The 19,730-nt window shown below is 42.1% G+C and overlaps 1 protein-coding gene across 1 annotated transcript in view; it reads right to left on the reverse strand.

Annotated features, from left to right (window-relative positions):
• The window catches only part of ABTB2 (ankyrin repeat and BTB domain containing 2), a 116,218-nt gene extending 97,446 nt beyond the window's left edge, over positions 1 to 18,772 (reverse strand). The window contains exon 1 of the mRNA XM_051776621.1: positions 17,598 to 18,772. Coding sequence (XP_051632581.1) covers positions 17,598 to 18,459 — 862 coding nt within the window. The 5' untranslated portion in view covers positions 18,460 to 18,772. The remainder of the gene's footprint in view (positions 1 to 17,597) is intronic.
• Between the last annotated feature and the right edge of the window lie 958 nt (positions 18,773 to 19,730).

Below are 19,730 nucleotides of genomic sequence, written 5' to 3' on the forward strand. Positions count from 1 at the left end.
AAAATAAAGTCTACCTCCAAATGCATGAAATTGCCTAAATTCAAAGTCTCACTAGTAACAGACTTCGAGCAGGGCAGGATTTTCTTTCCCCCTAATGTTTGTATTTAAGTAGCTCACTATGGCTACTTGGATTAATATGAAATACTGAAGGCACAATTAACCTCTGGCATTTCAGCATTCTGCATAGAGCCATTCCTTTGGATTTCACATGGCAGGGTGTAACTAATAAATTCAACATCAGAATACTATTTTAACCATTTTTTTAAGCTAAAAGCTGAGAAGAATTACAGAGCTTTTTGGTATAATAGACACCACCACCACCTCGTTTATTGTCCAGCTTATAGAGCCTTTTTCTGCTTTCTCAGTGTTGCATTAAGTATTCAAAACTGATTGCCAAGAGCTTGAGCAAACAGCCTCAGTGAGGTCATTTCTGGGTAGCAATTTCACAGGGGGTTTACTTCAATTAAAGAAAGACAGACATGAATTTGTATGTACGGGGCAAGTTTCCTCTTGCTACCATCGAACTCAATTTAGTTACACCGCTCCAGGCAGGAGAACATCCTTCTCTGGGCTATATTTGCAGCCTATACCTTGTTAGTCAGCATTATCTCTGCTGATGTTTCCAGAGGTTTTAAGTTAAAAAGAAGCCTCTACTCCTTTTCCATTAGTACTGACAGCCTCAAAGGAATTCCACATCCAGAACTGGTACTGCTGGTTAATGGGATCTAGCCCCTTTGAGGAAAGCTTCAGCATAATCCCAACATTTTCACAGGAGAGAAAGTTACAAATCTTATCAGTTGTTTTTACTAATCACTTGAAAAGCTCGAGTTTTGTCAAACGCTTTGTTCAAGGGTTGAACAAGTTAATACAGAGTAACTTTCAGTGTCATGCTCTCCATCCCACTCTCTCTTTTCAAGTTTATAGCCTCCGAGCAAAATAAAGGAAAGATGGAAGAAAAGCTGAAACTTGCACAGTCACCAGCATTGCTATTTTAATTGGCATAAAATTCTCTTCAACTGCTTACTTACGTATTATTAGTCTTAATTTTTATAGGTGACGTTCTGGTTTTTAAGGGTTACGTAAGACTAAGGTATAATCCTGTACCTGTTTTCCTGGGCAGCCAGCGTTTAAAGTCACATATTTACAAAGAAATACTGAATGAGTTTTTGGTTTGTGAAAGCTCCACAATGCAGTAGGTAGAGAAATTAAAATATTCTCGGTTCTCCACTTGCAGAGTGACTCAATTCTCCAAGTACCTTTAGGCACCATTCATGTAAGTGACTGTTATCACTGGATGCCCTTTTTAAGGTTACAAAGGACAACAAAACTGGGTCTCCTATAACCAACAGATCCTACTTGGCCATTTTCTAAGCTTAAAATGATCAGGCAGGTTATGCCTTTAACTCTGGGAAGGGGGACAGGAAAGAAAAGAAGAAAGAAAACAACCACTGAAACATGAGACCAGATCTCAGGCAGAGGCAAACCTCACAGCCAGACTTCAAACCCTTGATTTTGATAGTGTCTGGATAGTGAAAATACTGATATTGTCACACACTGACATACATCATGGTTCTAACTCAGTGGAGAGAGTCTGCAAGAAATGTGTAGTAATATTTGACTGCCACAAGGAAAACTTCAGGGATTTTTCTTGGGTTTTGGGGGAGTTTTTTGGTGGTTTTGCACTGGGGTGCTTTTTTCCCCTTTCTGTTTCGTTTCATTATTTTTAAACATCAGAAATAGTTTTGACTGTACCAACGGCTACAAGGCAACTCAAGAATCCTCGTTTGTGGTAGCAAGTAGCTCAGTCCCTAGGGATGAAGTAATTTCTCTCTGGAGACTCCCTAGAGCAAAGGGATGTCTCTGTTTCACACTCTGGCAGAATTAAAATTCTGCCTTTGAAACCTCTATTTTCCCATAGTTTTTTCACTGCACACAAAGCCACAACTTTGCTCACTGCAGTCTGTCGAGTGCAGGACTTTGCTGGAAAGGAACATGTCTTGGTATTGCCAGAGTCCATCAGTGGTCAGGCTGGACCCAGTTGGTCTGGGCTCATCCCTGCCTTTGCCACAGGGTTCTCATACAAATGTGGGATCACAGGTGATGTAACACTTGTTTGTGAAGTTCTTTCCTTCCCTGAACTTTAGAGACTCTACAAAATGTTAAAGGAAGCTACTGACACCTTTAAAATGTAAATTAAAAACAGAGACACAGAGAGGGAGAAAAATCACATGGCCCAGAAGTTATCCAGCAGCTCAGAACCACAGGAGTTAGAAGATGTGGGACTGCCAAACGCTTTGGAGAGGGCCTCTGGATTGCTGCCTCCTCCTCTCTGGAACTCGGCCACTGCTTCCCTGCAGCCACCTGGGCAGAATTCAACAGTTTCCACAACCAGAAAGGCCTTTCTGCACTCAAGGTGAGGCCAAGATCACAGTGCACCACATAATATGCGGGACTGTGTTGTGTGCACATTAATTGGGCAGAATGATAATGATCAGAGAAGGCAGCAGCTGATCCTGGGGTCCATATCGCTTAATAAAGCCCTAAACAGCCTCAGCAGGTTTGTGGGTAACACTATTTTAGGCTGCTCAGTTCAAGAGGGGTGTGTGTAAGCTGCAGAGAGAGCAGCAGATGGTCTCTGCCCAAAAATGGTCAGAGACCTGCAGATCAGGGCCTTCAAGGTGAGGGTGGGGGAGCTGGGCTTGTCGTGTCTGGCTTCGAGGACATGAAGGCCAATTTAAGAGAAACCTACAACTATTTGAAGGATAGCTACAAAAATTATGGAGTCAAATTCTTCTCAGGAGCAGCACACAATGCACCACAAACTCTGGTTTAGGAGTCTCAGGCTGGATATTAGGAGAAACTTCTTCACTAAAAAGCAAGCAGGTTGCTCAGATGGGCTTGTGAGATCTACCACATGAATGTTTCCCAGATTTAGAGATGCAAAGCCACCTCTTACCCGATCTAGTTCTGGCAGGAGCCCACATAGAGGTGGGAGATTGGACTAGGCAACCTCCAGGAGCTCATCCCAACCAGCATTTCAGTGATTCTAAGGTGACCAAGCAGCTATGCAATACAGCCAAGAGTTCCAGCTCCCAAAGTGTTCATTTATATTCCTCCTCCTACCCTTTCTTGTGTCTAATTCATAAGCTCACAGAGCTTTCACAATGAATGAATCAAAAATACCTAAAAATACCCAATAAACCCCAAAACTATCAAGCCCATGCAACTTCCCTGATGTCAGGGGGATGTTCAATATAACAGAGCATGTATCTAAAAACACCCTACAAGATAATCTACATAAAACACTCCATTCCTTTTTAAAGTGCTGCTTTTGTCTTAGCTTGTCATAAGCTGAGGAAAAGAGAGGGGCAAAGGCAGGGAAGAAGCACATAATTCCCCTCCCACAAAAATAAACCAAATATTCATTAAAGGCCTGAATATTTTCAGCAGACCCAAATACTCAAGCAATTCTTAATGCCTTCAACACCCCTGCCTGAATGTTGTTACTGATTACTTGCATTAGGAAGTCGAGGCCAAAGAATAATCTGTCCCAAAGCAGCCAATTGGGAAAGAAAATAATAATCAGTGAACAGCTGTGTGATTGCTGCACAACAGTTGTGGGAAAGGCAGTGCACCGAGGGCAGATCCGGACCCATTACATCAGTGCGGCTCAAGACAGAAGGAAAGCGTTAGAGATGTGAAGTAAGCTCAGAGTGCAGTCCACAATGTGCAGGACAGGCAGCAGAATGCAGCTCATTAGCATAGCTCCATGAATGCCATTATTCAACCAAAATTAAGACTACATTGCTCTCAGCTCCTCAGTGTGCCAAGCCAGGAGTGTTTTAAGAGGAGGCACAACTTGGAGCCCAAGAGATCTCATTCTGGTTCACCTCATGCTTCTACTCACCCTTCTAGCCAATTAAGGCTGCCAGTTTTATGAACTACTATATATTAACGACCACACAAAGCTGACTGTACCCTCCCAATAAAGTGAAAAATGCTGGTTGAGAACACTCCTTAAAAGCTGAATGAACCCTTGGTCCTGTGGTTATGATTCCATTTTGCTCTGCAGGAACAGAAAATTGTGTTATTAAATAATTACAGAGCAGGTTTCTCACCAGATCATTCAATCTTTTTGAGAAGTTATCTACTGATCCTTTCCTCCATCTCAAAACTAATCTAGGTTTTAATGGTTGATGCATTTGCTCACAGTACTCAGAAAATCTCTGCAACAAGTAGATGTGACTATAATGTAGTAAGTTCTCAAACCATTACAGCTACACAGAGGATATATAAGAAAGACATTGCCAAGGAACTCAGGAGTTTAAACACAGAATAAATTCTCTTGTAAAATAAGCACTGGGATTTGAGGGGAGAAAAGAAGGAGAAGCTGGTTTATGTACCTTACCCCCTCAAAAAGACTTTTAGGAAAGTGAGAACTTTTGTGTCGGCGAGATTGAACAAAGTGAAGAAGCCACTAGTCCAGGACAAAAATTTATACATGGCAACTGTGGAACACAATAAGAGTTCAGTTTTCCTTGTGCAGGTATTTATATACAGCCTCCTTCTACTCCTAAAAATGAATAAATAGAGCCAATACTTCAACAGGGATCCATTTTGCTTTACTCCTTATAACAACTTATTTTGATGCTCTTAACCTGTAGATCTGAATACATAACATACATCTCAGGATTCCTGGCCTTCTGAAATGCACAATAGATGCAGTAAGTTTTTTAAAATAATAACTGAAGGTCAAGCTCAGTGATTAATGGGTTCTTTAATGTGTTATGCTGATTTTGTTCCAAAATAAGCAGCTGCTTTATATGACCTGCTTAATTTCAACAGCAAAATCACAAAAAGTAGAAGAAATCACTCCCACATGAGTCTCCTAAAGCTCGTGCTGTTCATCACAGAACAAGCAGAGAATAACCTGCTGTCCCTGAACAACAGAAAAGTGTCCTCAGATGAACCAGTCCTATAAAATACTATATATTTTTACAGATATTCCCATAGCAAGCTCCTCAGTAGCAGCTGAGCAAGAAGCAAGGCTAGGAGAGCAGATGATTATTAATGCAGATCCATATTCAGATCCAAAAGTCAAACTAGAATGTGTCCATCAATCCCTAATTAAGATAAATCACATAAAACTCCTGTTGTCTTCTAGAAATCACTGTGGGTGACATTCAGCTGCAGCCAACCCATGCAAGCTCCATGAATATTTTAAAGAAATATTGTGTCTCTCCCTCCATAACTGGCTCAAGGGAGCTGACAACAAAAGATCTCGTACCTCCAAGCAAAATACAGATTGAAAATACAAGTGACAGTAGCTTCCCACCATTGTGGAATATCAGAAAGAGCTGTAAGCCACCCCAGATTGTTCCAATCAGCCTTACTCAATCACTCGAGCACTTCTTTGTTATGCACTCTCATCAGAGAAATACTTGGCAGTGTTCACATGGAAATCATCAGCAGCTTTTTGGATCACTTCTTTTACTGGAGAATCAGCCCAAACTTTTCAGAATGAGGATGTTTCACTAGAATGCTCTTTCAGAAATACAATGCTCTGCTGAGGATTCGGGCAGGTGGCTTGGCTGAGACAGTTTACCATTTGACAATTGTCTCCAATCAGATTGAAAGAAAATAAAAAATAAAAAAGCATCAAGTCTTTTTGAGATATTACACAGGGAAAAGCAGCAGTTACTAGAAGGTATGGGGTCATGGAATAGACTCCTCACTCACTGATCCCAGACCCAGGGTTAAATGCTACCCAAGTTATTTGATTTCTAAATGGGATTAATTGGTATCTCTAGTCTCCTTCTTGACAGACATCACCACTGCATCCAGCAATATTTGGCACTGTAGCCTTCACCTTCCTCCTGTTCACAGTTCCATTCTTTCAAGCAGCTGAAAAGGGACTACATAGCCAAAAAACAGCTATGGTTGGAAAATACCTGGAGAACAAACAACCCTCTTGTATGGTCCCCTTCAATCAGAATTAAAAACCACAGATGGGCCTGGGAGAAAAAGTTTTAAATCAGCTTTTTTTGCCACAAGAGGTTTGCTGAGCTCCTATTCTGTCCATCCTGAATATGTCCTCGGTATTGTTTTGTTATTATTTTTTAGTAAAGGAGCATCTTCTCTACAAAAATGAAATTGGAAACTGATGGAGAAATTCTCCAGTCCCCCTATATGTCAAGGGAGCATAAGCTGCCCAGTCAGACACTGCTCTTCAGACACACTGAGAGCTTTGCAAACTGTGCAGTTCATTACACACAGATTATTGTGCTTATCTCTCATAGACAGATAAGAAAACTGTTTGCTCTCCAAAGCAAATCACTCCAGTATCCCCTGTTTCAACCTAAGAAAATACATGGATAAGTGACCCTATGATCTAACCAGAGCTAAAAACTGAGCCAGCTCCACAAGCCAAACAGCTTCTGCATCCCTGTCACTTGGTGGATCATACACATACACTCTGAGCTCTAGATGTTTAACTAACACACAGAATCTGTGAAAATCCTCCCTGAAAATAAAACCAAACTCCCAAAATGAGCCCAGGGAAGCAGAGGCAGGAGGTGTTCTTTTGTCTGACATGCCCAAAGCTCTCTATGGTTCCTCCACATGTGCCAGGGACCCAGTTCTCTGCTGCTTTACTCTCCTTTTAGCCCAGCACAACCAATTAAGTGAGGGTTGAATCAGGCCCCTGGTATATAAATGGACCATTTGAAGTTACACACGTTACTTTACATGGAAAAAATTCCAGCTTTTAAAAAATGAGCATATAAAATATAAAAAGACATTGAAGGCACACACAAGGCAGCTTTGCTTTGCCCTGCCTGTTCAGGAGAACAGATAGCCTGTTCTCTGGCTCTCTTTTAACTGCAAACCTTATACTAGCTGTGTATATTTTGGACCCTTTCCCATCCTACCATGATTTCCTGTCTGAGTCTGCAGCCCATGGCAACAGCAGAAAATTGGAGTGTGGGCTCTGCAGACAGTGGAAGGCCAAATGCCCTGTGCCAGCTTAGTATCTTCTGCCATAACTTCTGCATTATCTAAGGCTTGGTTGTGTGGCAAGAATTACCTTCATGCTAATAAATTATATTCATTGGAATTTGTAAGTTGTGCTCGCCTTAGGGGAGCTCTGGCCTTCTGCAGTGAACGTGAAAAACCACAATCACACAGCCTTAACACATACTATAAAAGGAAAATGATCCTCTGAACTGCTGTGGAGGTAGAGAAAATTCACACAGTTTTATCACACAATTCCAGCAGGTCACTGAGACTGTTTAAAAACAACAGAACACAGTCCCCTCCCCAAATTTAGGGATGTGCAGCGTATACAACGTGGCACAAAACAACCTACAATGAAAGCTGCATTTCCACATGTCTGCAAAAAAACATGAGACCCAAGAATACACACACAGGGAAAAGGTGCCAGAAACAATTCCAGGGTTGTTTTCCATTGACAAACGTAGTGTTAAGCATGAATCTTCCTCGAGTGGCTTTAATAAGAGACTTTGCACCTGGCACTGCCCTGTGAGAACAGAGCTGGAGGGAGTGGCAGGAGGAAGGCCACACTTTTTCAAAGGAATAATATTAATAAAAGCACACCAGTCACCCTCCTCACACTCACCAGCACAGCTACAAAACTACCTCAGTGCACAGATGCTTTAAATCCCCCCTGCTCCCTCCCATATATGAGGACATTCAGGCTTTCCATGGAATGAAGGGTCACCATCAAAGCTTCTCCCACCTCAAGGTGTAAAGCTCCTAAATTTATTGCAAAGTACTAAAACAAAACTACCTCAGACAAACATGTGGCCTCAACCCAAGTGCTTTCAGACCAGGCAACTGCTTCAGAAAGAATCCGTGTTTTTTCTGATAAGCAATAACTGATCAGTCCCCTATTAAATCTAAGGGAAATTATTCCTTTGGCTCCAGCAAGGTTAAAACTTGAAGGTAAGCAGCACTTCCCATGTGGATTCTGAGCTTCTTTCAGTAACAGCATTGACAACAATTCCAACAAATTTTCTACTTGATGATCTTACTGTCATCACCCCCAAACATCTTTTCAGTTCAAACAAAACTGATACTCACTGAAGCCAAAATTTCCACATATACTGACAAAACAGAGAAATTTTCATAACACTTCCTGGAAAGAAACACTTTAAAAGTCTTTATATATTGACAATAGAATTAAATGGTTATTAAAACCAACAATAAAGATAATAATGTGTCTTGGTTGCTATTGTAGTTTCTGATCTTCTTCCCTCCCCTCTAAGTTAAAGTATCCCTTGAGTGAAAATATCCGAAGGCACCTTATAAATTTAATATAACAACTTAAAAGCACCAGAAACCATGCTAAGAACATAATAAAGCTGTATCAATTCAACTCTGGAGCGATTTTTATGATCTCTAGACTAAACAAAGCTGCCAGTGCAAGCTGAGCATTAAACAGGGTGGGGGGTGGAGGGAAGATAACATATATAATGAAATGTATTTCCTCTGTGGGGGTGGAGATATATATATATTTCTGCTCTTTGGTTGAATGTTATCTCTTATACTATTATAACAAGCATCCATCCTTAAGTGTTTTGGTTAGACCTGTGGTGTTATCTCAGGAAATTGCACAAAAATTGGGAAAGAAATAAAAAGGAACCTCACAACCTTTTAAGGACAAGTTTAGGGCATTCACCAGTCCATTAATCATGGAGTCATTGGATCATTTAGGTTGGAAAAGTCCTCCAAGATCAGAGTCCAACACTGCCAAGTGCACCATTTCTCATCACTCCTGTCACCGATTCTTCCCAAACTCAGCCCACAATAAAAAACACTCCAAAAAGACACCTCTGACGTCAACACTCTGGCTGATGGTACACAGAGGGTGCTCTCTACCTGCTACAAAACCACCACACCTGCTCCCATCCCTGCTCCTCCAGCCCCAGCAGCATCCCAGTACCATTTCCTCATCCATCAGGAAAGGCCAAAACCCTATTTCAGATTAAAAATCCAAGAGGAATCAAAGATGAGTTGACTGTCTAAAAGCAACTCAAAAATCAAGTTTGTGTTTTCGTCTACTAGTTTTGCCACACATGGAACACTGAGTAGCTATTTAAACAAAACATGCAAACAAGAAACTGCTACTAAATTCTATTAAAACATCAAAAATACAACCAGTTTGAAGAAAATATGAGGCAAAACTGGCCTGATTCCCTGCTTTAGCTGTTTGCCAACACTCAACTCTTGCCCTTCAGCTGAAACAGTCGTGTGCTTTATTCACAAACAATAAAATGTAAATATTAGAAGAAACTCTATTCACTGTCAACTTGGAACTAATCAAGAGAAAAACCAGAGCTATACAGGATCAAGAAAATAATAGATAATTATGCCTCTACATGTTTATTTTTTTAATGTACAAATCCCAGTGTAAACACACAGTCATATTCCCTTCTTTATTCTCCAGGACTCAGGCAACAGGCTGCAAATTGGGACAGAAATTCAAGGAACAGAATTACCCAACATGGACTGTAATGTTATAAACACTAAAGACTGGGACAAGCAGATTATGTCTTCTGTAGTGTTCCTTTCCTCTCATCCCTGAAAAATCATAAACAACATTTACTTTGATCTTTTACAGCCCCACAGAAAATTTATCAGTTGTTATAAATTTACATCCACGAACTGAAAAGCTGGTCTGAAATGTTTATTTGGCTTCAGTTCTTTGTCTCTATCCCATGATTATACCACAAACACTCCTAATCATCTCAAGCATTTTAGTGTCACTACACAAAACCTACAGAAATTGCTTAAGCACATTTTCCGCTGTTTTCCTCTTTTTTGCTTCTTCATTTTTGGACAGGGAGAGCAAAATGCAGCCCTGACAGGCCTCTCTGGCACTGCAGGAGCTGGTAGTTTGCTCAGTTCGGATGAGAAGCAGTTTAAGTAGCCCTGTGAACATCACACAGGTTTTAAGAAAGAAATGGTCCACGTGTAGTAACTAAACAACCAGAACAAGATGGACAAGTGCTCGGTGCACAACTGACCTATGAGTGTCTGGGTCAAACCCACACAAAGAACACCAAACACTTTTTGCTTGGTCCACAGGAAGGAGGGAAGTGCATTGACAGCAATCCCTGTGACCTGATTTAAAGATGCTCCCAAGGTTATGGTCCAAAGTCTCAGCTCTGTTGAACACCCTTTTCAAGGAAATGTTTCATGTTAAGGTCACAGCAAAGACCAATCCCAACAACTCCTCCACAAACAGCATCAGTTGGACTAGAGTTAATAAAATCACATCATTAAGTAACAGGTCTGGAGCAAATGAGGAGAAGTTTACAATTCTGAGGCTCTTTCATCTGCAAGTAACACATAACAAGGAGGTTTTAACAGACAAGGATTTTACAGCTCAGAATTCCATTTAACTCGAATTAAAACAACTGATCCCCTGTGTCCACTCCTGAAGACAGTACAGTCACAGCATTCCTTCTCCTCAGAAGTTACTTCCACACTATTAATTCCACCCCACATATCCCAGGCTCACAAAAGTGCAGCCACCACCCTTGCAGGGTACAGGCAGACACTTTAATTACAGGTTGACAAACCACCTCAGTTGTGCCCTGCCCATCACTGGTCTCTCCTTGCTCCCCTTGCCAAGCTCTCCAAGTCACCCTCTGCTCCCAAACATTTCCTGAGGACCAGGATGAGCTCCCAGATCCAGCCCAGCCTGTGAGCAGAGTCAGAAGGCAAGTCTGGATGTGTTGGGGTCAAAGGACCAAACCTTTCAGCATTTGGTGCATCTTCTTTCTATTATTGCTTTCTTGGCACAAGTCCTGCAACTCCACTTAAAAGGTTCTCTTCACTCAAATACTTGAAAGGTTGGACCAGATGAACCTTCCAACCTGGTATTCTGTGATAAATTCACAACCTGGAATCCTTAAATAGACTTAGATGCTCTCAAAGTCCACCACATATTAAATCTATCTCCTCTTCTGGAAGGAAAAGAATCAAGAGTTCTGTTGAAGTACTTTGGCCCCAATTTGTAAATTAAGAAAGCATGAATCCATCATTGTGCTGGATTTACTGTTGCCTCAGGCTTGCCTGGATTTAACCAAATGTCATGTTGGGCACTTAGGTTCAAAATAGCATGTAAATTAATCCCATTAAAACAAGAAAATCATCAGAAATGATTGTGTTCATTCTTTTGTTCGTCAGCCTAAATTCTCACTGCTCAACAAGAGCAAATGGACATTTTCTCCTGCTCTGGTGGAGCAGAACTTAGTCAGGGAGAGAGGTTTTCCTTAATGTCCAGTGTATAAAACTGCAAAGTCCTGCATCATAAACAATGGAAAAATGTTTATAAATATATACATTTTACATATATATTGACTTGAAAAGCTTAGCACTGACCAAATGCAAAACAAGAACTAAAATGTAAACAGATAATTATTCCTCTCTTGTTTCCAACCATTCAGAAGATAAAGACAGTGAGGGATTTGCTGGGCATTGTTGGGTATCCAGTGGGTTTATTGTGCTTAGAATCCTCTGTTTCTCCTCATTTGAATTCCACTGGCACAATGGGCAAATTGCTCAAGAAAAAGTAAAATGTATTGGTCTTTAAAAAAATACAACTTCGTGAAGATTACAAGATTAATGTTATCTTTGGATTTATTTTTCCATTTTCTTGCATTGTTGCAAAATGATTTCTTTTTAAAAACCTACTTCTAGTTCAACACTAAGATTTTTGGTATAAGCTCCCAAGTGCACTTTGGAGCTTCAGTTCTTTCTGAAGTTAATTAAGTGTTGAGTCCTAAGCCCAACTCTGCAACTTGGTAATTGTGTATTAAGTGAATTTTATAGTCCATTGTAAAGAAGTATTTCCAGGACTTTACTTATGTTTCCTGCAGAGGATTTTATAAACTTCAGTGTTTCCTCTGAGTTGTTGCAAACCATTACAACACCAAGTATGGGAGAGGGACAGAAAAAATCCAACAGATTAAAAAAAAACTTTAAGTGGACCCCTAACTGGAGGAATTGAATCATACCAGGTACATCAGCAGAAACAAGTATTACAACATGAAAACATTAATACCCAAACAAGATTTTTCAGAGTAAAAAGATCATCATTTCACCCCACTATCAAAACACAATTTATTCAAAATTTACCACTACCCTGTGTTACTGGTGCACTGAATTTTGGAATAGCCCCAAATTAGGTAGGATTAAGATGTCAAAACAGTCAAAATATATATGATATCCATGCTCTGGGTGAGTGCTGATCTCAAGGAAGAGGAGGCAGTGTGGAAAGCTAGAGATCCGTTAGGGAAGTTCATTGACAACCATCAACTCTCCCCAGATGAGTTTAGATTTCAAAAAATATTTTATTATTAAGAATATGAACACCCAGAGCTCATTCCTCATTTTCTGCTGACAGACACACACTAAACAACACGCCAGAGCACCCCAAATATCCAATCACTGCCAAAGTTTGAGCTAAAGTAGCATCATTTTTCATCTGAAAAATAAATAAACCAATGAGCCAAACACCAAAACTGTTATAACTTAGGGGTTTACACACCAAGGATAAAATCCTGTGCTGGTCCCAAAAGAATTCACTCAGTTCAAACCCTTGGCTTCGGCAGTAACAAGACACTTCAGTCTGGACACAACAGGTCACAGAGTTTTCTCTCCAAAAGATCCCTCACTCACAGGCCCAGCTCCTCAGTTTCATGGGGTTAAGCTGCCACCAACCCCAATTCCCCTAAAAATCCAAATATAATCAGCATTTGGTAATTATACACCAAGGGAGTTTCAGCTGTTTAGCCAACTGAATTGAAAGGACACAAATTTTATTGCCATGGAGTAATATCAGCAATATGAAGGATAAATTTATGACAGCACCATTACTTCATTAATGAAGTTTTCCTTTACTATCACTAAAAAAAAAAATATAGACACAGAAAACTGATTATAAGGGGGGAAAAAAATAGACATTTTAGCCTTACTTGAGCTATACCTTAACATAAAATGTACAACTAAAATACAGACAACTGCAAAGAAGCAACTGGTGGTTTGTGTCTGTAGGAGAGGTGAGCATTAATACTTAATCCCTGGGGGTTTGTGGATATAAATCCAAGCTCTTGACTGTGGAGGAGTGGAAGCACACAAGGTATTTGGGGGTCCACAGGTGGATGAAGCCATAATTTGAGTAGGATCATAGCTACAACCAGCTCATCCAACATGGAAATGTGGACAGAAGTCTATTACATTTCTGCCCAGGAATCCCAAAACTGCTTTAAGCTCCTGCTTCAGACACAGTAACAGAATGCAGAGTTATTTATTTTTTTCTTAAATAACTGGCAAGCCACCTGCAGTATCATTGTCCTAGCCCTCTATTTGTCCTCAGCTTGGTTTATTTTTTGCATTTACAGCTCTCTTCCCAAAAGTCCACCCATTCTACCATGTACTGCTTTCCTCAATAGTTGTGGAGCTGATAGCTTATTAAAATTGATGAGGCTCTTGATGAGCACACCAGTTTGTTCAGCTCCGATAACAAAAGGACATTCTACTTCTTGAAGTGTCATTATTTTTGCTCATGCTGGATTTCAGTACAATACCACAACTACGCTGAAATAACTTTATTTCAGACCATTTTGACAACTACAAAAAGGAATTTTTAGATTGGCATAGCTTTAAAAATCCTTAATTATTTATTTTTACTAATTACCCTCAATTTTAAAACTGGCTATAATTTTTAACCTGTATTAGTGCAATGAGAAATATAAAAGAAAGTGTGCTTAGTGACACTAAATCTCAAGTCCATGTTTGATGTGTGGCAACGTTTAGAGAAGAAAATTTAATTTTATTGAGTCCAACCCATTCCCTCTCACTCCAAGGAAATGTTACACGTTTCTCCCCTCAACCCCTTGCTAAGAAAAATGCCTTAAGACATAAATAGAGCTTATTTCAGGCTCATGTTTCTGCTCCTCGTCAGCTGAGCAGGCTTGTTTCTGGATTAGTTCATCCAGGGAGAACTTCAAGTGTTTAGGTTGAGAGGTACATGGACAAACAGTGTTATCAAATTAAATTCCAACCCCACCTTATTTTTTTTTTAGCAAAAACATCTGTCAACACTTGTATCTGCAGAGCACCAGGATGTGCTGATGCATTAAACAGCACAGCAGGTGTACTGGCAGTCACAGGGGTGTTTGGCCACAGCCAGATAGTTAAATACAATCTAAGTGCTCTAGTTAATAGGGCAATAATAGCAAAACGTATTTGCAGTGCTGATAGTTCAAATTCTAAAGAAACAAGCACCAAACATAAGCAGGGCAAGGAAAAAAATCGTGATTCCAAGGTAAGTTCATATTTCAACTCATCTCTCAACGAACATTTTAAATTAATAGACTAATATTCCAAACTAGCATGACTTAAAATCCCTGTGAAACTACTTGGGTGCATTCTCTACTTGAGCTGCATATTACACATCTCTATGTAATTAAAAATAGAAAATAAAATGTGTTTCAGTTTACACAAGTTTGGGGTTTTTTTACCTTCCAGTAGCCACATTCTTCAGTAGCTGCTTATAATTTTTGCTGCTTTTCTTTCATTTTCTTTCCAGCTTGCACTGCATTATTTTTGCATCAGCCCACCTAGACTCTGCCTAAAAAGACTTAGTCCTTGGAGACATCAACACACCCAGAGGCTTGGCAGAACTCCTTAAGGCCACAAGCTCAGAGAACATTCCTCGTTCCACAGAACTCACACTGACAGCACAAAACATCTCATAGAGGCAGCAGAAAGTTGATTAAAGAACAGCTTCACAGAAAGGGCAAATAAATAAGCGAGCCACAGATTATTATTTATTAAAAAAAATATTAAAATTCCCCCTTAAGCACCTAGAGTTTTAAACTTTACCCTTCACACACCAGGTGTTGATTAAAACACATTTGTTATAATACATAATATTACTCCAAAGCCTCGAGACCAGTGAGTGGACTCTGGTCTTTGATGGGAGATTAGTCACTGAAGAAACACAGGGCTAAAGCTCAGTCTCTTGAGAATTTAGGAAGATTTATGTATTTACTTACTATTTCTTTGACTCCAAAGCAGCAGGCTATCCTGATCTAATAATGAAAATGGTATTCCATAGATCATAATGCCAGAAATGTCCATTATGATAATCTCCTGCATAGGACACCGCCATGGATTTCATCCCAAGATTGCAATGCTTGACTGGAGTTAGACCTGAACCTCTTAAGTGCTCTTTATCTCTGACATCGAACTCAGGGCTATAAACAAAAACCCCAACACACACATGCCAAACATGCAATTTATGAGTCCTCCACTAAAATGCTCTTACTAGAAAAGAAGCAAAAGTGACAGCAAAGCAAGTTTTCCTGTCCTTAAACAGGAATAAATCCAGCTATTTCACCACCAGATCTACTTCAGATTCAAATTAATGTAAAAAGCAAGATCACTTGAAAGCACTGCAGAGAATGATGTGAATGCTACTCATTTACAATTCCTACAGGGAGAAGAAGAAAGAAGTTATTTCAAGCTTTTTTGCATCCATATAAAACCATTTGTGGCCTTACAACTGCAAGAAAAGCCATTTAGAAGATTCAGTGACTTGTGTCAGGTAAAATACTAGTGACAGACTGTCACAGAAAATCACAGGATGCCTTCATGTGCGGTTTTATTCAATTTCCAGACTTAAAAAATGCATCCAATTATTGACAGAATTGATCTGAAAGGCAGGAACAACAAAAGAGGCAACAGAAGCCAATCCTTCTGTGGCCACTGCCTGCCTGGCTTTGCACTGGAGGAGCGTTATCAGAACTGACCATTTGGTGTTTTGAATATTTATAAGCGTTTCCCTGCACAGTCACCCTTCTTTCCATTGAACACCAGCATCCATTCACTCCCTGCACTTTTTCCAAGGAGATTTCTCTTAAGAAATAAAAAAAAAAGGGACTGACTTTTCCTCTCCATTTTACACACAGAACTTGCGTGGCAAAAGCACTGAGCAGAGAACACCAAAAAAATGTATATTTTAGTTCACAGAAGCACAATATTTCACTCCAGCTTCCCTAAATAAGGGGAAACAAGTCCTCTTTTTGGACAGGTGACACACATTCCCAGGATAAACAAAGAATTACAAGTGTTTTGGCAGACAGGACATCCTCATACCTCTCTAGTCATCCCTGAGCTCGGAGTTAAAAATGTAGAGTCTCTGTTTGACTTTGAAAGTTACAGCTCTACCCTGAAACGGTGCCAAGAGAACATCCCAAAGGGCTCTTCACATTTATTTCACAAACATTTAGTGACACTGCCAGCGGAGGGAGGGCAGATAAAGTGCACAGGAGGGGTTTTGTGAGCACCCTTAACGGCAGGAGGTCTCTTACCTTGGAATTTGAGCCAGGGGACACTCACTGCACTTATCTACCCGTGATCTGAATCGCGACATTATTGCTTGGGTACGGGATAACCTCGGGAAATCAATGCACCCAGGGAGGAGAAGGTGAGTCAGCCCTGTTTCGACACTGTTTCCTTGCTAACACTCACCTAGGGGGTGTTGTCTCTCCTTCATTTGTCTCTCGCTATGAGATTATCTTCTGAAAAGACCAAGCCGCTTGGTTTTAGAGTTAAACCATTAAGGTGTTAAGCATGGAATAATCGACCATAAGGATGTGGCCAGAGAAAGTCCTGAAGCTGTGGGTGGTACTCTAAATAGCTTCCTAAAGTCCAAGTTTCCCTGAATTTTCCACAGAAAAACGTGGCATTCCTCAGTGTGACAGTGCAAAATAAACAGAACCGTCACAGTTAAGCCTTCCAAACTGCTCCTCGGTCTTGTAGGAAGATGCCAACATTCCTCTATCTGCTTATTTGCTTAAGTGCTCAAAACCTTTGCTTTCCAAAGAAATTACAGGGGTAAGTACCTTAACATCGTGTTATTCTCATTACTGAGGCACCGTCCTACATACTCACTTTGGCAAGCCAAGCACAAGCTCATGTTTACTGCACAAGACAACACAGCTCTGCTGAACTAGAAGGAAGCCCAAGTAACACGTAGTTACGAGTTTGAGCTCAGAAACTGAATTTTACTACTCCAAAGAAAAAAGATTGAATGTTGTTTTCCCTCTCCAGGCTGTATGTGGGAACGGCATCTTTAAGATGAAGCTGCAAGACACTCACTATAATAGAAATTTTATCTAAAAGCGACAGTGGTATTTTCTGAAGAGCAGCTTCTAGAGCACATTTCATCTTACGGTTACAGAGAAAGAGGTTTACACGCCAGTTAAGAGTAAAAAATGCTCAAAACAGCAGCTGGTAGAAAGTCAGATGTTTGTTAGGACAACAGGGTTTGGTTTCCCACAGCTTCTTGCCTTTTATAAGCTGGGACATCTTAAGAATAGAGCAGGATCATTCTTGCCTGGTAAAGCCGCCGTGCCCGCTTTGCGCACACACAAACCACGACCAAGATGCAATCCAGATGGCAAGAAAAGCCAAGGAAACCACTGAGTCCATAGAGATCAAGGATTTTACTGTAAAGTTCGCTGGTATGAAGACAACAAATCGTAAAAGCTGGGTCTTACCATTCGCGTTTTTCCCACAGATGAGATGCTCGTAAGGTTGCAACACTCCCCAAAGTTCCGCGTCGTTGTTGATAACCATCTCCAGGACTTCGGCCGAGATCTCCCCTCCACCATCCGGGCTCTGACTTGCCAAAACCCTACCCTTAATCTCTTCCACGAGGTTCTCCATGCAAGCCGTCAGGGAGATGGCCGCGTACTCGTGGATCCTCACCGAGATCCTCGTGTCCACCATCCACCTGAAAAACCTCCCCACCGAGAAGGTGAGGCCACACCTGGCAGACTTCCCTTTCCTCAGCCCGTCTCCTGCGCTCATGCTGTACAGGGACAGCGCCTTGACGGTGGCCAAGACGCAGCTTTCCGACAGGGACCAGCTCTGGATGAGCTTGATGGCGCTTTGCACCTCGAACCTGGTGCATTTGGAGTGCATCACGCTGAGCCGCTGAGCCTCCCTGGAGATCCTGATCAGGGCGCGCCGGAGCAGCTGCGAGAGCCTCCTGACAGCTTCCTGGGAAAAGGTCCTGCCATGGCCATCTCCCTTCCCTTTGCGAAGGATCCTGCCGATGTCTTCATCAGTCCACGGGTATTCCTCTAGATCCGGCAACTTAGGGCACTTGGAGAAGATATCTGCGACCTCGGGGTCCTCCGGCAGAACGGTGTTCACAGTATCCCAGCTGTTATTCCTACTGTTCATGGAGCCCGAGTAGTACCACCAGTTGCCTCTGTGCTGAGAAGAGGTGAAGGCTTGGGAGTTGGACTTGGAAGAGGAGAGACTAAGGGACCTGCAGGAATCCCCTGCCCCATAACCAGAGTCCAAAGTCAAATCCTCCAGGGTCTTCAGAGTAGAGCTGTATATCCCAGCCATAGGAAAAGACGGGTTAAAGCCAACCGGCAGCGCAGCGCGAAAGGTGAGGCTGGGGCAGAGCCCTATCGAGCCACCAGCGGCGCGGGAGGAGCGGCGGCAGAGCGGGAAGGAGCCCTCCTCGAGGGTCCGGCTACCTCCATCCCGGCGGGAGGCTGCGCTGGGGCATCTCCAGCCTCGGGAAGGGCTGCGGAGGGTCCGGCGGGGCGGGACGGGAGCGCGGCCGCGGCTCCGGCGCAACTTCCCCGGCGCGGCTGCACCGCCGCATGCAAATGAGGGTCGCGCGGAACCGCCAATCAGCGGCGGCGGCGGAGGCCGGCCGGCCAATGAGGTGATAGGTGGGCGGGGCGAGGGGAGGCCGGGACCGGGATCGGGACCCCCGTCCCGGCCCTCGGGCTCGGAGCCTGTTCGGTTCCCGGGCCGGGGGGCACCGCTCGAACCGGGGATTATACGGGGCGGCCGCGGAGCTCCCGAATTCCTCAAAGGAGCCTTTGTGTCCCATCGCGGAGCCCGGCACCAAGCCCAGGACCCCGGCTCGTCCCTGCGCGGTGCGAGGGCGCTCCCGCTCGGCCGCACCGGGGAGCGGCAGCGCAGGACGCGGGGTCTGCCCGGGTCTCTGTCTCAAGTCCTTTCAGACTACAGTGATTTAACTTTAAAATGAAACATAAATAATTACTAAATTAATTTAACTTTGAAATGCACTTTTCACAGCTTCCCACAAGGCGGGGCCCTCCCCCCCCAAAGATCCTGCCATCTACAGCCAGCCGAGCCAGGCACGCAAAGTAAAGCAGGAGAGAATGCACGTCCTTGAAAATGTGCATCCTTGATAATGTCGCAACTATGCCAAAACGTATAAAACTCAGAGGATTGGATTTTTATCTGTTGGTTCAAAAGGATTCCGAATTTTTCTTTCTATTCTTGCCATATGCTCACTCTTTGTAGGATGTAAGTGAAAAGATATTTGTTGAAGCCAAAAGAGTCAATTCAAGATTTCTCACAAATTATATCCCCCCCCCCCCAAACTATAGAGTGCATCTGTAGAACTTCACACGAAAATCTACAGATCTACATAGTCCTGTAACAAAATACATAGATCCTACACAGTCCTGTAACTTACCTACAGGTTTAAAAAAAACCATTGTATATCTTTTCCATAGTAATGTCCCTTACAAGATACAGCTTCCAAGTATTATCAGCTTCAATTCCTGGAGAATACCTTCCAAAACTTCCTTTTGTGTTTTTGTACTGCTCTATGTACATCACTTAGTGCCAGT

Source organism: Manacus candei, unplaced genomic scaffold (assembly GCF_025592945.1).
Source record: "Manacus candei isolate 608988 ecotype Guabito, Panama unplaced genomic scaffold, ASM2559294v1 h1tg000009l, whole genome shotgun sequence".
Lineage (NCBI taxonomy): Eukaryota > Metazoa > Chordata > Aves > Passeriformes > Pipridae > Manacus > Manacus candei.